The 14,808-nt window shown below is 35.9% G+C and overlaps 3 protein-coding genes across 5 annotated transcripts; 2 read left to right on the top strand and 1 right to left on the bottom strand.

Moving 5' to 3' along the window:
* The first annotated feature begins 58 nt into the window (after positions 1-58).
* Positions 59-2,114, top strand: LOC107017948 (psbP domain-containing protein 4, chloroplastic). The gene is made up of 5 exons (XM_015218251.2): positions 59-640; positions 948-1,051; positions 1,189-1,300; positions 1,483-1,710; positions 1,795-2,114. Exons 1-5 carry the CDS (start codon positions 319-321, stop codon positions 1,857-1,859), a joined length of 831 nt encoding a protein of 276 aa, XP_015073737.1. The 5' UTR covers positions 59-318; the 3' UTR covers positions 1,860-2,114.
* Positions 2,109-3,860, bottom strand: LOC107017946 (pentatricopeptide repeat-containing protein At3g21470). The gene has a single exon (XM_015218249.2). The coding sequence runs from the start codon at positions 3,823-3,825 to the stop codon at positions 2,191-2,193; it is 1,635 nt and encodes a 544-aa protein (XP_015073735.1). The 5' UTR covers positions 3,826-3,860; the 3' UTR covers positions 2,109-2,190.
* A 717-nt stretch (positions 3,861-4,577) lies between these two features.
* On the top strand, positions 4,578-14,062 carry LOC107015960 (bidirectional sugar transporter SWEET1-like). 3 transcript variants are annotated; one of them, XM_027916788.1, is made up of 6 exons: positions 8,652-10,076; positions 10,999-11,035; positions 11,167-11,262; positions 12,710-12,989; positions 13,390-13,509; positions 13,679-14,062. In XM_027916788.1, exons 1-6 carry the CDS (start codon positions 9,896-9,898, stop codon positions 13,766-13,768), a joined length of 804 nt encoding a protein of 267 aa, XP_027772589.1. In that variant the 5' UTR covers positions 8,652-9,895; the 3' UTR covers positions 13,769-14,062. The 3 variants fall into 3 exon arrangements, 2 of the variants coding, with proteins under 2 accessions (XP_027772589.1, XP_027772590.1); XM_027916789.1 differs by lacking the exon at positions 8,652-10,076 and adding an exon at positions 10,236-10,908 and having other exon boundaries at positions 13,679-13,836; XR_003578068.1 differs by lacking the exons at positions 8,652-10,076; positions 12,710-12,989; positions 13,679-14,062 and adding exons at positions 4,578-6,820; positions 7,275-8,640 and having other exon boundaries at positions 11,148-11,262; positions 13,390-13,499.
* The last annotated feature ends 746 nt before the right edge of the window (positions 14,063-14,808 follow it).

Raw genomic sequence — 14,808 nt, 5'->3', positions numbered from 1 at the left:
TTATGGTTTTTATTAGTGAGCCGCAAGTGACTTGTGATAACATGTAAAGCCAGAACATTCAAGAACTTTATTCGATGAAGCAAAAACCAAATCTTTAAATCAGTGCCACCACAACCACAAAAAATCTCAAGACATTCCAAACTCTGTGGACCTCAGATTTTGCTAGGTGTAAACCCAATCAAAAGCTCTTTTCAGTATAGCAGGAAGAGTTCATATCACAAGTTCAAAAGGACAACTCAAACACATAATCAAAGAGGCTTAAATCTGGTATCTGAAATTTCCCATACTGAATAGAATTTTCTTTTTGGTTGGGAGGAAATGGGGACATTTGTTTACAGCAGCAGCTGCCTTTCTTGGAAAAATCTGAGCAGACAGATGAATTCCTCTCACCATGTGGTTCCGCGTGGTGTTCCAGAAAAAGGGTGTTCAAGAATTAAATCTGCTGTTTGTTCTAAAGAAGATGCTCGTATGAACCGGGATTGTGAAATATCTGCAGGCTCATTGAATAGGAGGTCGGCTATTATATCTGGTGCTTCTTTGATTTCATCAGTACTGCTTTTTCCTGGAGAGGGATCTGCTGTAATTAAACAAGGTCTCCTAGCAGGGAGAGTTCCTGGACTTTCTGAACCAGATGAAGAAGGTTAGTCTCATATATAACACTGCAGACTGCAGTAAGCTTATTGATATTTTCATGAGTGATGTTGAAAAACTTGGACAATTATTGGTATTGTTCATAGCTTTGGATTGCAACAAAAGATGGACTCTAAGCTGGAAAATGCATGTTGACACATACTACATTCACATAACGAAAGAACACTTGTTCAACATGTAATCTTATCAAAAACACATAAACACAGCAACACTTCCTTTACATGATTGGCATTCTTAGTGTCTTTTTCGCTTCCAAGTAAATGTTCATCTTAACAAGGACAAAATTGCTCAGGCAGGTTGGAGGACATACCGAAGACCGGATGACAAGTCAGGTGGACACGGTGTTGGATGGAGTCCTATGATTCCTTATACTTTTTCCGTGCCTGATAAATGGGAAGAGGTAGGAATCCATTTATTCACAACTGTATTTCAGTAGACAATGTCAGAAATTACCTTTGAGCTTGATATTTAATCAACTTTGCATGGTTGGACATACCTTAATCAGGTCCACTTTTGATGTTTTCACCTGTTGAACAGGTCCCTGTGTCAATTGCTGATCTAGGTGGTACAGAGATCGACTTGAGATTCGCAAATCCCAAAGAAGGGAGAGTCATTGTAATTGTGGCTCCTGTAAAAAGATTTTCAGATGGTGAGCATCTCATTTTTTTTCTTCTTTCTATTTTAGTAATGAAGCTAAGAACTGAAACAAAAAGTGATCTTAGGTGAGCCTATGGATGAACATGTAAAACATACTAGCAAATAAATATAATCAACTCAATTTGTCTCTAATGGATTCAATCTTGGTGGTATTCTACTCAAAATATGACGTAGAAATTGGTGAAGAAGCTACCATAGAACAAATTGGACCTCCAGATAAAGTGATTAGCGCATTTGGGCCTGAAGTCATTGGAGAGAATGTTGAAGGTAAAGTCTTAAGATCTGAAGTAGCAGAGCATGAGGGAAGAACATATTACCAGTTTGAATTAGAGCCACCACATGTAATGATCACAGCAACGGCTGCTGGAAATCGCCTATACTTGTTCAATGTTACTGGAAATGGTAAGAACCAAATCAACACTTTCTATCTTCAGAATATCTGCATTATAAATTGTTCAAATCCTACAACTTGCTGTGATTTTACAGGTCTTCAATGGAAAAGGTATTACAAAGATTTGAGAAAGATCGCTGAGTCTTTCAGGGTTGTCTGAGTTACATCTACCCCATGCGTGATAGCACCTTAGCAGAGGTGGAATGCACAAGGTAGAAGAGTCGGTCACTATAATCACAATTATTTACAAGAAGCCACATCACCTCTAGTAGTATATACAGTTAAATATGTGAGAGGAGAATTTCCTCTAGAATGAGTTTTGTAACAAATTTTAGCTACCAATGATTATTGTAAACTGGTTAACATTACCAATATTACAAGTCTTCAGAAGGCACCTCTTCTGGATTGATCGCGACATCAGGCATTGATAACTCTGTTTGATTGTCACTACAATCACCTCAACACTGTTGTAGTAATCATGTTTTAGAAGTTTACGCTGTCATTACTTGCATAAAACTAGTCTCTGGTCCATCGAGCATGACCACACTACACCCTGGTGTCTTCTGAGACCCTTTATTTGACAAGGCATACCTCATCCTTTCAGCTTTCTCCCACCTTTCAGCAGCAGCATATATATTTGAAAAAATCACATAATGTGCATCATCACCAGAATCACTAATGTAGTTCAATTTCCTGACCTCTTTCAGCACATTTTCAACCATATCTGTGTCCGAGTGAACCCGGCATGCTCCAAGCAGAGCCCCTAAAACTGTGTCATTTGGTTTGACAGGCATCCCTTTCATCAAGTCACAAGCCTCCTCTAATCTTCCGGCCCTTCCCAAAAGGTCTACAAGACAACCATAATGCTTGATGCTCGCCGTCAATGCATATTTCTCCATCCTGGAGAAGATCTCTAGACCTTCCTCCACCAATCCACCATGGGCACAAGCCGATAGCACTGAGAGAAATGTTATATCATTAGGTTTCACTCCTGAACTAGCCATTCTCTCAAAAAAATTAATTGCCTCCACACAGTGGCCATGATTAGCAAAACCAGATATTAGTGAGTTCCAAGCAGCATCATTCTTAACTAACATTCCTTCAAAAATCAATCTGGCGTTAGTTAAATCCCCACATTTTGCATACATGTCAACCAACCCATTAAGAACATATTGATTCAATTCAATCCCTTTCTGAATTATCATTTCATGTATATCCTTGCCAATATCCAGCAATGCTAACTGAGAGCAAGCCGATAAAACACTAACTACAGTGACCTCATCCGGTTCAAGACCCTCATCTTGCATTCTTGTAAATGCTTCCAGAGTTTCTTCACATAACCCATTTTGTGTATAACCACATATCAATGAATTCCAGTTCACCAAGTTCCTCATTTTCATCCTATCAAATATAGCCTCGGCACTCTTAACATCACCCTTCTTAAAATAACCAGAAACCATCGACGACCAGACATAAAAATTCCTTGTTGGCATAATCTCAAACAATTCCCTTGCAGCATCCATATCCCCATGACTAGCATACCCATCAACCATCACACTCCATGTAACAACATTCCTCGACTCATCTGGTACCCGGTCAAAAAAACTCCTAGCCATCACCATATCTCCATTCCTAGCATACCCATCAATCATTTCATTCCAAGTCACAATTGTCTTCTCAGACATATTCTCAAACAATAAAAAAGCAGTCTTTATATCACCACTCTTTATACATCCTCCTATCATAGCATTCCATGTTATCACATTTCTCTCAGGCATATAATCAAACACTTTCCGGGCACTCCGAATTTCACCACATTTGCCATACATATCCAATAACGCAGTCCCCACCATTACATTACAATCAAATCCTGATTTAACGGATTCAGCATGTAAGGCTTCGCCATGGCTAAGCATTGAAAGTGAAGCACATGCCTTTAGCACCAAAGGAACGACACCCATTATGAAACTTCCATTGATACGATTATGGGTATATGTTAAAAGGGCTTCTTTGAATTTTCCTTGAGATATGCAGTTCTTTATACAGTAAGACCAATTGTATAATGGGTTTGTGATCATTTCTGAGTTCTTGAGAAGAAGGATGAAGTTTCTTGCTTTCACTTCCATTAACTGACAAAATATGTCTCTTTTGTGTTTTAGTCCTTATATTTTATGATAACTATATTTATGGTATTTCAAATTACTCTATGAAATTACCTAGATAGTGACAAAGATATGGATTACATATTACTATAATTAATTCTAATTAATTTGGAATCATGACATAATCAATTAATTATTTTGAATGCATTGGGTAAATTCTTCATTGCGTAATAGATTTTCTTTGCCCTTCCTTTTGCTTGAGCACTCTATGGTAAACATTTTGTGCGCATCGACTGTGTAATAGATTGCCTTTGTCCTTGCCTTTGCGTGAACACTCCGTACACACAAGATAAACTCTCCGCTACCTAAAGCATATAAATCGCACATGAAATATATAACTGCACTAAGCAAATTCTATGCAATAGACTCGATTTTAAAGGCGTTAATAAGGGTTGATCCCGATAAACGACCACCCTCCAATTCAATTAAGTCATCCCGAGAAATATTCTTACAATGCTTCTATCATCAAGTGAATGGATAAAATTTCAAACCTTTCATAAATTCACATAATACAAGAAGTTTAATTAATGATTTGAAAAAGGGTGTCAATGTTAATGAAAGCCAATAAAAGTTAAAATTTAAATAAATTATACGTGCAATTAGATAAAAAATTATAATTCAAAATTAAGCATAACAATAAAAGGTCCTAAGTGCAGATCTTTAAAAAGTAAGGTCCTAAAATGCAATTTCCTTAATTTCCAAGAACTCACCTGTTGTTGGCACTCTGTTAACTGTATTACCTGTATTAAGCCTTTTGAACTTTCCAAAACTCACACAAAAATGGAGCAAAAATTGCTCAAATTTTTACAGAAATCCAAAACTAGCAAACAATTGAAAGAGACCCATCTTCAGATTATTGTCAATGGCCTAATGAATAACAACTTTATAGTGCCAAAGCTCATAACTTTTTCCTCAAACTTCATTTCTCTTGATTATGGACTATATGTCTTTGAAAGCTTACAAAACCCAACTCTTATTTCCTACAATACTTTGATTCAATGCTTCATTGGTAAGACATTGAAATATGCATTATATACTTATAACCATATGAGGGTATCAAATATTACACCTAATAGTTTCACATTTACTTTTCTCTTGAGGTGTTTTGAGTCTTTTGATGCTTTACAAGCTGGAGAAGTAGTTCATAGTCAGATTGCAAAGTTGGGTTTTGAGTCGAGTGTGTTTGCTAAGAATACCCTTATGGATTTTTATGCTAAATGTGGTGGGAATTTGGGTTCTGCTCGTAAGGTGTTTGATGAAATGTATGAAAGAGATGTTGTTTCGTGGAATACGATGATCGGTACTTATATGATTCATGGTAATCAAGAATATGCGCTTTGTTTGTTTGAGGCTATGCCGGAGAGGAATCTGATTTCGTGGAATTCGGTTATTGCTGGGCTATTGAAGGTTGGGAACATGGAGATGGCTCGTTCTGTTTTTAAGCGTATGCCGGAGAAGAATGATGTTTCTTGGAATACGATGATATCTGGATATGTGAAGTTGGGTGACGTAGAGACTGCTAGAGCTATATTTGATGAGATGCCGGAGAAAAGTATAATCTCTTGGACTGCAGTGGTATCAGGATATGCCACAAGTGGTGATGTGCTATCAGCAAGAAAGATGTTTGATCGAATACCAGAAAAAAATGTTGTTTCATGGAATGCCATGATTGCTGGATATGTAAATAACCACATGTTTGATGAAGCTCTTTCAGTGTTTCAGCTTATGTTGATTGACGGGAACTGCAAACCCAACCAGACTACTTTGATTAGTGTACTCTCAGCATGTTCACATTTGGGGTCTCATGAGCATGGAAAATGGATTGATTCTTTTATAAGAAAGAACAAATTTGACTTATCAGTTCCCCTAGGAAATGCTTTAATCGACACATTTGCAAAATGTGGAGATATGGAAAATGCAAAAGCAGTTTTCCTGAGGATGGCCCAAAGATGCATAATTACTTGGACTACAATGATTTCAGGATTAGCAGTGAATGGACATTGCAAAGACGCCCTAGAACTCTATGAAAAAATGTGCTTAGAAGGAGTAGAGCCGGATGATGTTGTATTTATTGCTGTTCTTTCGGCTTGCACTCATGGAGGGCTGCTGGAAGAAGGGAAAAGGGTATTTTACCATATGATGAACAAATTTGGCATTAAACCACGGATTGAGCATTATGGATGCATGGTTGATCTTCTTGGCCGAGCTGGAAAGTTTGAAGAAGCACTGAGTTTCATAAAGAGCATGCATTTGGAACCTAACGTGGTCATTTGGGCCACATTGCTTTCTGCTTGTAAAACTTATAGAAACGGGGAGTTGTTAGAATCCTTAACCAGGAGGATCCTGGAGCAAGAGCCTAACAACCCAAGTTATTTAACATTGATAATGAATCTAAGCTCTTCTGTTGGGCGGTGGCAAGATACCTTGAACTTCTGTATAGCTACTAGAGACCAGGGAATAGTAAAAATTCCTGGTTGTAGCTCAATCCAAATAGGAAATAATGTCCATGAGTTCTTAGCTAAAGATACAAAGCACCCACAGAGGAAGGAAATCTATAGAGTTTTAGGGTGTTTAAATGGACACTTAAAATCATGTGAGGTCGAACGAATTGTGATGACCATGGCTTCTTAGAGAATCTATCGATAGAAAGATTTTGTAATGTCCATTGCTCAAAGGCTACTTTCTTGAATACGCATTATTCTGACATGGGTGAAATCTTACATCACATGTAACTTGAAGTTGCATGATCACAGTGGATGGACTATTGATCTGAATTAAGTACTGTCGTGAAATGAAGTAAGATAATTCTCAAAGTACGGCTGCATGGAAAGGAATCAACTCGGAGAAACTGTGATGTCCAAGAGTAAATTATTGCACTGCAAATTTTGGGCAAGATGAGATGCATGAAGGTACTATTTATCAGGCCATGGAAGAATTGCCAAAGTATGTTCCAGAACAGGTAAAGGGACATCATCAAAGATTGGTCTGGTTTCCATTTTCCTCTACTTAGTCATCTTGCTTCCTGATGAACATAAATAATGAGCATTAAAAATTATTGGATAGGGGGTAGACTACTGGATTAGCTTAAGTTGAAGAACATGGTAAACTTGTATGTACTTAGCAAAGCTAATAGTCCTTTTGTAGAATATACTTACATTTTCCAACAATATAATAATTAGTCCCCGAAGGACATCTTCACTAAAAGATACGATATGTTGGGAGTCAAATGTATCTGAAACATTGTTCTTTCTACTCCAACCATTTTAATACATGTACTTGTACAATCTTTTCTCCAAGAATATTTCTTAGCTTGTTGAATCTTCTATTTCTGCTCCAAACCCATTTTATACCTGTTGAGTCTTCCCCTTCTGCGTCATTCCCACTTAACTTGTTGAGCTCACTTTTTCTTTCAGGCACACCCTAACATGTTGAGTCTTCTCTATATGCTCCACGTCCATGCTTTAGCCTGTTGAGCTACTCTGAACTTTTGAAAGATCTGGGTCTGTCAGAAAAAGTAGTCTTCAAGCAGAGGCGGAGTCAGGATTTTTATTAAGAGGAGCTCAAAATCCGAAGAAGTAAACACACGAACTAGTCGAAGGGGTTTTTACATCTACTATATATACATAAAAAGTAATTTAACCATGTATAAATACTATAATTTTTCGCCAAAGGGGGCTTGGATGAACCCCTTACCATAAGTTGGCTCTGCCCCTGTCTTCTAGTCCTCAAACCCTGAACTGGTCACAGGTGTGGGGGGATGTCAGCTTATACTTCAAAGGAGTTTATAATGGTCCTATTTCACTTATTGCCTTATTTTGAATTGGATGCTCATATTCTTTCATAACGTACTTTAAACCGTACGAAAAATAATATCAAAAAGAGATTATATTGGAGCATATAAACAAATGGTTGAACTTGAAACAAAGGGATCCTTGCTCAAATAGCCGGCTGGATTTGCTCTTTACTTCTCCTAGCCTATATGCCTAGATTATACTCTGGTAGTCTGGTTATACATGACTACACTCATAGTATACAAGGATGATACATATAGTATACATCTGCTGGCTATTCTTAATTGAAGTGGTTTGGTGGTGGCTATTTAGGTTAATTTTTCAAAAAACATAAAGGGAGTGGTTGGTTGATCAGAAAGTTGAGACAGATCAATAGGATGGGAGGATGGTGGGTTGGTCGGGAAGGTGTTGAAGGATGACAAGATTTGCACAAAATCTAGAGTTTAGTTGATGGATCGACTGCAAGATTCTCATTTTCTTATTTGTTTTTGCCAAGACAACACAACTACTGTTACTACATCAATAGTTTCATTCTAAGACACCTTTCTCTTACTACTCTTCATGTTACTTTTCTACAGTACCCAGAGTTACTTGATCAATATACTGATATACCGTCATTTTACTTAATTCAGATAATGTGGACATGTACTAGATTCCTTCGAGAAGTTAAGCACAAAGTTGAGCAGTGTTCTGTTTGGATGTCCACATTTGGATTGGTGCTCTGTCAATATTCACTTCTTGATTGTTTGTTTTCCATATAGATATGCTTTGCTTTTGAAGAAGCTGTCTGTTTTCTCCTGTGAATCCAATCCATTTCCACATATATAGAACTTTTGTGTGCAAATGTTGTCTCTTTTGCTTGCTGTGCCTCCAGCTTTCTGTTGAAAATATAGTGCTGAAAATGGAAGCTGGTTGGAAGAGAATCTGATGCCGACACTAGTATATGGAAGTTGAAGTACTTTCACTGGTTCGTATGCTCTTCACCAAGGTAATAGTAAGTCACAAATGTTTTTGGCTTTAAAGCCATCTGGTTTTGACTCTGCAACTGCATTATGAACTACCAAACTTTGATGCCTGGGCATATTCTTCGTCTTGTGAAGCCTGATACTTACGTCAGTGCACTGCTATAGTTCCGGGGGAATGTAGGTTGCGACATTTTTTCTCCAGACAATTAATATTCCTGGTCAGTCAAATTGATTAAGAAGTTATATTTTAACTTTTCCTCCTTCTGTAAAAGTAGTTTTCCACTCCCTAGGCCTTCCTTAATTAACTACAAATAAAACTGAGAAGACTAAAGAGTCAAAAGTAAAGGAGTGGATAGTGGTGGAAAAGAGAGAAAGAATCCTTCTCTTTCATTAATTGAAAATAAAAAAGAAAATTGTTAATATAGGTTCCAAGTGGGCATCTTTATTCTTAGTTCATCTTAATTTGGACGCCTTTTGGTCATTGTGAGAAACTTAATTAAATAGTTCTCTGTATTTATGCTTTTGCTGAGAATAAATATCACCCTTTAATAAATCTCCTTTCTTTATACTTTTTACACACATTCTCTGGGCCCAAACATGTTGAAAAAGCAAAAAAAGGTGATACTTTAAGAGCGATTATGCAAGTATATTTAAAGGTATCTTGAAAAATAGTTACTCTGCGATAACAAAAGTTATAAATGTCATTATATTCTATGATTCTCTTAAAATTTGAGATTAACTATTCACCCAGTTATAGCACCCAAGGGTGTGGTCTAGTGGTCAATGTAATGGGCTGAGCACCATGAGGTCTTAGGTTCAATTCTCAGCACAGACAAAACACTAAGTCATTTCTTCCTATCTATTATAGCCTTGGTGAACAGAGTTACATGTTGCTGATGGGTGGTGACAGGTATCCCCATAAATTAGTCGAGGTGCACGCCGGCTGACTCAGAGACCTAGTTATCAAAAAAAAACAATTCACCCAGTTGTTTTATAGCTACTTTTTCAGTTGATTCTCTGATAATTATTATTGTAATACTTGATGCACCTATATTTCACCCTTTACGATCCTTTCTATTCATGGACAACAAAATTTTAAAATAACTTGAGCTTGGGTGGACTTAGCCCCTGTTGAAGCAAACTATCCAGGTGTTCATTCCCTTGGCTTGGGTTTCTCTCAAAGTTGAAGTTGGACTCACCTACTTTGGAATGAGTTGTAAAAGTAAACTATATAAGACTCATGATTAGAGCTTGAGTTGCTCATGATGGATTAAGAATATGGCTGAATTATATGTAGATCATAAGTTAAGGCTTGACTCATGGTATAAGATTCTGAGTATTTTGAATTTGCAAGCAAGATTTGTTAAGTTCATGACCCCCACTTCTCTACCTCCCAAGGTAGGGGTAAGTTCAGCGTACACTCTACTCTCCTCAGACCCCACTCGTGAAATTACACTGGGTATGTTGTTGTTATTGTTGAATTGGTGGAGTTTATGAATCCTACTGATATGGGTATTAAGGATTCTACAAGAGTTGGTTGATAACTTGCTATAGATGAGTTTTATTACAGATTTACAGTCACATAGGGTTTGAACCAATAAACTGGTATCAGGTACTGTGAATCCTATGGTATTATATACTAGATAAACTTTTGAGTTTTATAGGTTGTTAATCCTTAGATATGTATTGTCTTCATAATTGATGAAGGAGTTGAGATTGAGTAAATTGGATGACATAAAATCAGTAACATATAGGACTAGCTTCCCTTAAAATTGCATGTTCGACATAATCACAAGCTTATGTAAAGGTTGATAATTTCAAGTGTCCTTGCTTTAGGACAAGTGCTCGAGTATAGATGAAATGATTTTTGGTATATGTCAACCATGTTTGAGTATATGAAATGACATAAATGCTATATTACTTTGTGGTGTTTCAAAATATGCTGGCTATGAGTGTGTTTCAACAAATTAAGAGTAAGATTTAATATCGAACTAGTATTTGCTTTACTTAACTGGATTGTATGGATTAATAACTACTTTGAGTGAAAAACGTGGTGGGAATATGTGTATAAGAACCAAATTCCCTTACTACTGCTCAATGAACACACAAAAGCCAGTTATTCTTCAACAGTAAATGTATCCTTTTTAGCTCTATATTAGACATACTTAAAAAAAATTGCTGGTCTGCACCTTATGCTAACCTTCTCGGGAATTTCCAGTTTTCTAGCCTGAAAAAGAGCCTCTCTTCCATGAGAGACATTAAAGTTCTCCGCACTGCTTTTGGAATTTTAGGTTCATGCATTTTAGTTCTTGTTTTTATTCCAAGTTTTCTGTGAATGTTGGTTATAATAATTCTTTCTTGTTTTTTTCTTCCTGGAATAGGAAATGTTTTTGGTGTATTACTCTTCATGGCACCCATGTAAGCCTTCTTTAAATTTTGTTATTTTGTTACGTTTATATGTGTGCTCTTTTTGTCTTACATTTTCGGCTTATTTTTCTCAACAAAACTAATAGAACACTTCAATGATCAGAGTTTGACACTACATACAGGATTACATTCAAAAGGATTATTAGCAAGAGATCAACAGAACAGTTCTCTAACATACCTTATGTAATAACTCTGCTCAATTGCTTGCTCTCAGTTTGGTACGTTTCTTCAGTTAGTAATCTTTCTCCTATTAATACTTTATTAAAGAGCTCGTTTGAGTTATCTTATAAACAATTAGTGCTGAAAAGCACTTTTAGGTATTGAAATTGATTTTCCAAATAAGCATCTACATATTTGAAAAGAAGTGCTGAAACTGATAATAAACATTTATCATGTTTAGTAAAAAGATGCTGATAAGTGATAAAGCACTTTTTCTGTTAGAATGACTGAATATCCTTAAAGTTATTTACCAAATGTATAAATTTGAAGTACCTTTTTTACATAAAGAAGGATGAATGATGGAAATAGAATAAACAGATAATTAAAAGTTATGTTATTAAACAAGTTATTTCTAAAATTACAAAAGATATCAAGAATAAAATTGTAAAAGGTTTGCTTAAACCAAAAGTTCTTATAAGTTGTAAAACCATAAGATAGGTGTGGACCAGATTATGACTTCTTGCAGATCTTGGCTTATGAGCACTCTATTGATGTCATCAAATGCGTAGATAAGCCAATGAGTGATTATGAACCAGTTCGATAAGCTTAGCCAAACACCTTAAAAAAAAAATTTGTTGGAATGATTGATCAGGATTAGGTCAGAGCCATTGCTAGGGGAGCTTATTCTTCTAAAATGGTAAAGTTACATTGGAAAAAATAAATATCCAATTTTCGCCGCCTAAGCTGTAGTCTAGTGGTGCTGCTGTAAGTTTTACAAGCATCATAGTGCAACCTTCATTGTTCCCTTTCCCCTTTTCATCCTTGGTTCAAAGGTAAAAAAGAACAATTTTCTATTTCAACTTATATACTACTAATAAAAGTTTCTTTTTCTTTTTTTCACTAGTCAAATTAGGACACAAAAACAAAATCACATGGGTGTGTTTGGTATGGAAGGAAAATATTTTTCACGGGTTTGCGCGTGGGCGGTTAGGAGGGCTTGGGGGGGATAGGTATGTGTAGCAAGGATGGGGCGAAGGGGATAGGGTAGGGTACTGAGAATGGGAAGGTTAAGGGAATTGGGGTTGGGATTGTTTGGGGGGTGGGGAGGATAGATTTAGGGTGGAATGCCACTTAAGGAACTTGTTTTACTGGAGAAACGTTTTGACCAACCAAACATGAGAAACTTAGGGAAAATGTTTAACCCCATTGGAAGCACACCTATAGAGAAGTTGGGTGCAATCAAATGCTATATTTTTTTAACTCTGAAGTGATGGTTACACTTTGGTCAGAGAACTAGAAATAAATTCTATAATAAATTTTAATTTGCTAACCTAGTAAAAATGGTAAGTAACATGCTATCACATATTAGATTACATTAATAGCGTAAATATCTTATGACTGTTGGTGTATATAATTCAGCTCCAAACATAATATTGTCATTGCCTATTCTTCTTAAAATAAATTTTGAGTTTAACTTAGAAATTGGCTTTTGGTGAATGAACACAGGTACAGTTTACCTTTTGTGTCACCAGACAACCTGCTGGTAACTATCGTCAATTCCATAGGAGCTGGACTGGAGGCAACATATGTGTTGATTTTCCTCATATTTGCCCCCAAGAAAGAGAAGGCCAAAATCTGCGGATACCTCTTTGTGGTCTTTTCCATCGTCTCATGCGTGGCCTTAGTTTCCCTGTTGGCATTTCATGGCAATAAAAGGAAGCTCCTTTGCGGCTTTGCTTTTACAATTTCTTGTATTATGATGTATGGTTCTCCTCTCTCGGTAATGGTAAGTTATTTAGTCTTCCTCATGTTTAGCAAAGTCACTAGCTGAGTCAATTTTTAGTATGCTCAATAGGTACTAGAAGTAGGAATTTTACGTTGTCTTACTTTATGAAATGTTGTTTTTAGAATTTTTTGAGTTGGGGCATTTCATTTACCTTTCGATTGTAAAGAGTCTCACATCGACTCTTTAAGGGATGGGTGATCAATGGTACTCTCCTAACAACAAATCCTAATCTCTTCTTTCAAAACACAATGTATAGTTCAATCTTCCGAGTTCTGTGTTGAAGTATTCAATATTAGAGCTAAAATCATAAATTCGGTTACAAATAAGCTTGTATTATACAGTAGAACAAAATTCTCTTTTATGTTCATTTGTAATTCTAATCCTTTCTCTCCTTTTGTAGAGGCGGGTAATCAAATCTAAAAGCGTTGAGTACATGCCATTCTTTTTGTCACTAGCTGTTTTCATCTGCAGTTTGTCATGGTTTATCTTCGCCCTGCTCGGAAAGGACCCTTTCATTTTGGTAAGAAGCTTTTGTTTGAAGTACTCAGTAAATTTTACGTTTTCGTGACTAGAATTTTTGCAAGGTTTTCAGAAATCATGATACTTAAGTCAGTACCAACCAAACAAAGGCATAAAAGATTGATTCAGTAACAGTGACAAATCTCAGAGAAGTGTTGATCTTATTACAGGTACCAAATGCCATTGGAACTTTATTAGGAGCAGTGCAGTTAATTTTATATGCAATTTATCGTGATAACGAAGCAAGAAAGATGAAATGAACGAATCTGTAGAGACGAGGACTGGAGAACTCCAAGACAAGAAGCTAGCTTACAACGAAGACGCGTGAGAATGGCAATTCATAAACTGTAACTCCATTTGGATCAAAAGTTATGGTTGCTTGTTTTTTCTACTGTAGATGAATATATTCAACCACTTACCTTTATAAGTTTAGGACAATATGGCCTTTCTAAAGGCAAATTTCTATGTTTTGATTCATTGTGTCTATATTGAATATCCTAAATCAGCAGGCACTACCTGCTTTATAAATGTTAGTACCATAACTTTTTCAAAAGTATTCAAAGAACTTTTGCATAGGGCCTAGATTGCATTTTCATCCATAAAGAACTCTTTTATTATATATCATTTTATTAATGGAAGTTCCTTGCAATTGGCAACCTTGACATATATAGTAGGGTGGTTTATCGGTCGGTTCGGTTCAATTTTGAAGTTTATCGGTTATTGATTTATTAATAATCGATTTAATCGTTTAGATTTGACATAAAAAGAGATAATTGAAATTCACGGTGACAAATCAAATAAATCATACATATGAATTTGACAAACTGTATCTTGCATTAAATTAAACATTGTCACAATATAAAATAACAGGAGTTTGAGATCATAGTGCTTTTCTAGTTCACTATCATAACATAATCTTGACTCATGAATTAGCTTACCCAATTCTTATATATCGAGCCTCTAGAAAAAAAATGAAATTAACTATGAACTTCATCGCTAAATTGCTCTTAGATAACATAATTTTTTAATCATTCATTGCTGAATAGAACTAATGACTATTTTTGTTGTTAAGCTATAAAATTTATTTGTCGGTAATTATTTATGTATTTTAGTGAGGGAATTGTAGGATTTGGAACAATGAACAAAAGTACAAAACCATACAAATAGCATCTCAAAATTTTATATATGGATATAGTAATTATTATAGATAAATTGATGAGTTTTGGGCAAAAATCATCCTTCCATTATATATTAAACTTAAACAACATCCTTAAAGTATCATTCTTAACATAAAACATCC

This window comes from Solanum pennellii, chromosome 4, assembly GCF_001406875.1.
Source record: "Solanum pennellii chromosome 4, SPENNV200".
NCBI classification, from domain to species: Eukaryota; Viridiplantae; Streptophyta; class Magnoliopsida; order Solanales; family Solanaceae; genus Solanum; species Solanum pennellii.
The sequence above is the reverse complement of the archived record's forward strand: the minus strand, read 5'-3'. Positions and strand labels throughout refer to the sequence as shown.

What these genes read in the sequence shown, in the direction of transcription:
- LOC107017948 (XM_015218251.2), top strand. Translation starts at nt 319, where the DNA reads ATGGGGACATTTGTTTACAGCAGCAGCTGCCTTTCTTGGAAAAATCTG. An exon ending in TTCTGAACCAGATGAAGAAG is followed by an intron (nt 641 to 947) that starts GTTAGTCTCATA and finishes TTGCTCAGGCAG; the next exon opens with GTTGGAGGACATACCGAAGA. An exon ending in GTTCAATGTTACTGGAAATG is followed by an intron (nt 1,711 to 1,794) that starts GTAAGAACCAAA and finishes GTGATTTTACAG; the next exon opens with GTCTTCAATGGAAAAGGTAT.
- LOC107017946 (XM_015218249.2), bottom strand. Translation starts at nt 3,825, where the DNA reads ATGGAAGTGAAAGCAAGAAACTTCATCCTTCTTCTCAAGAACTCAGAA.
- LOC107015960 (XM_027916788.1), top strand. Translation starts at nt 9,896, where the DNA reads ATGGCTGAATTATATGTAGATCATAAGTTAAGGCTTGACTCATGGTAT. An exon ending in CACTCGTGAAATTACACTGG is followed by an intron (nt 10,077 to 10,998) that starts GTATGTTGTTGT and finishes TTCCTGGAATAG; the next exon opens with GAAATGTTTTTGGTGTATTA. An exon ending in AATTGCTTGCTCTCAGTTTG is followed by an intron (nt 11,263 to 12,709) that starts GTACGTTTCTTC and finishes GAATGAACACAG; the next exon opens with GTACAGTTTACCTTTTGTGT.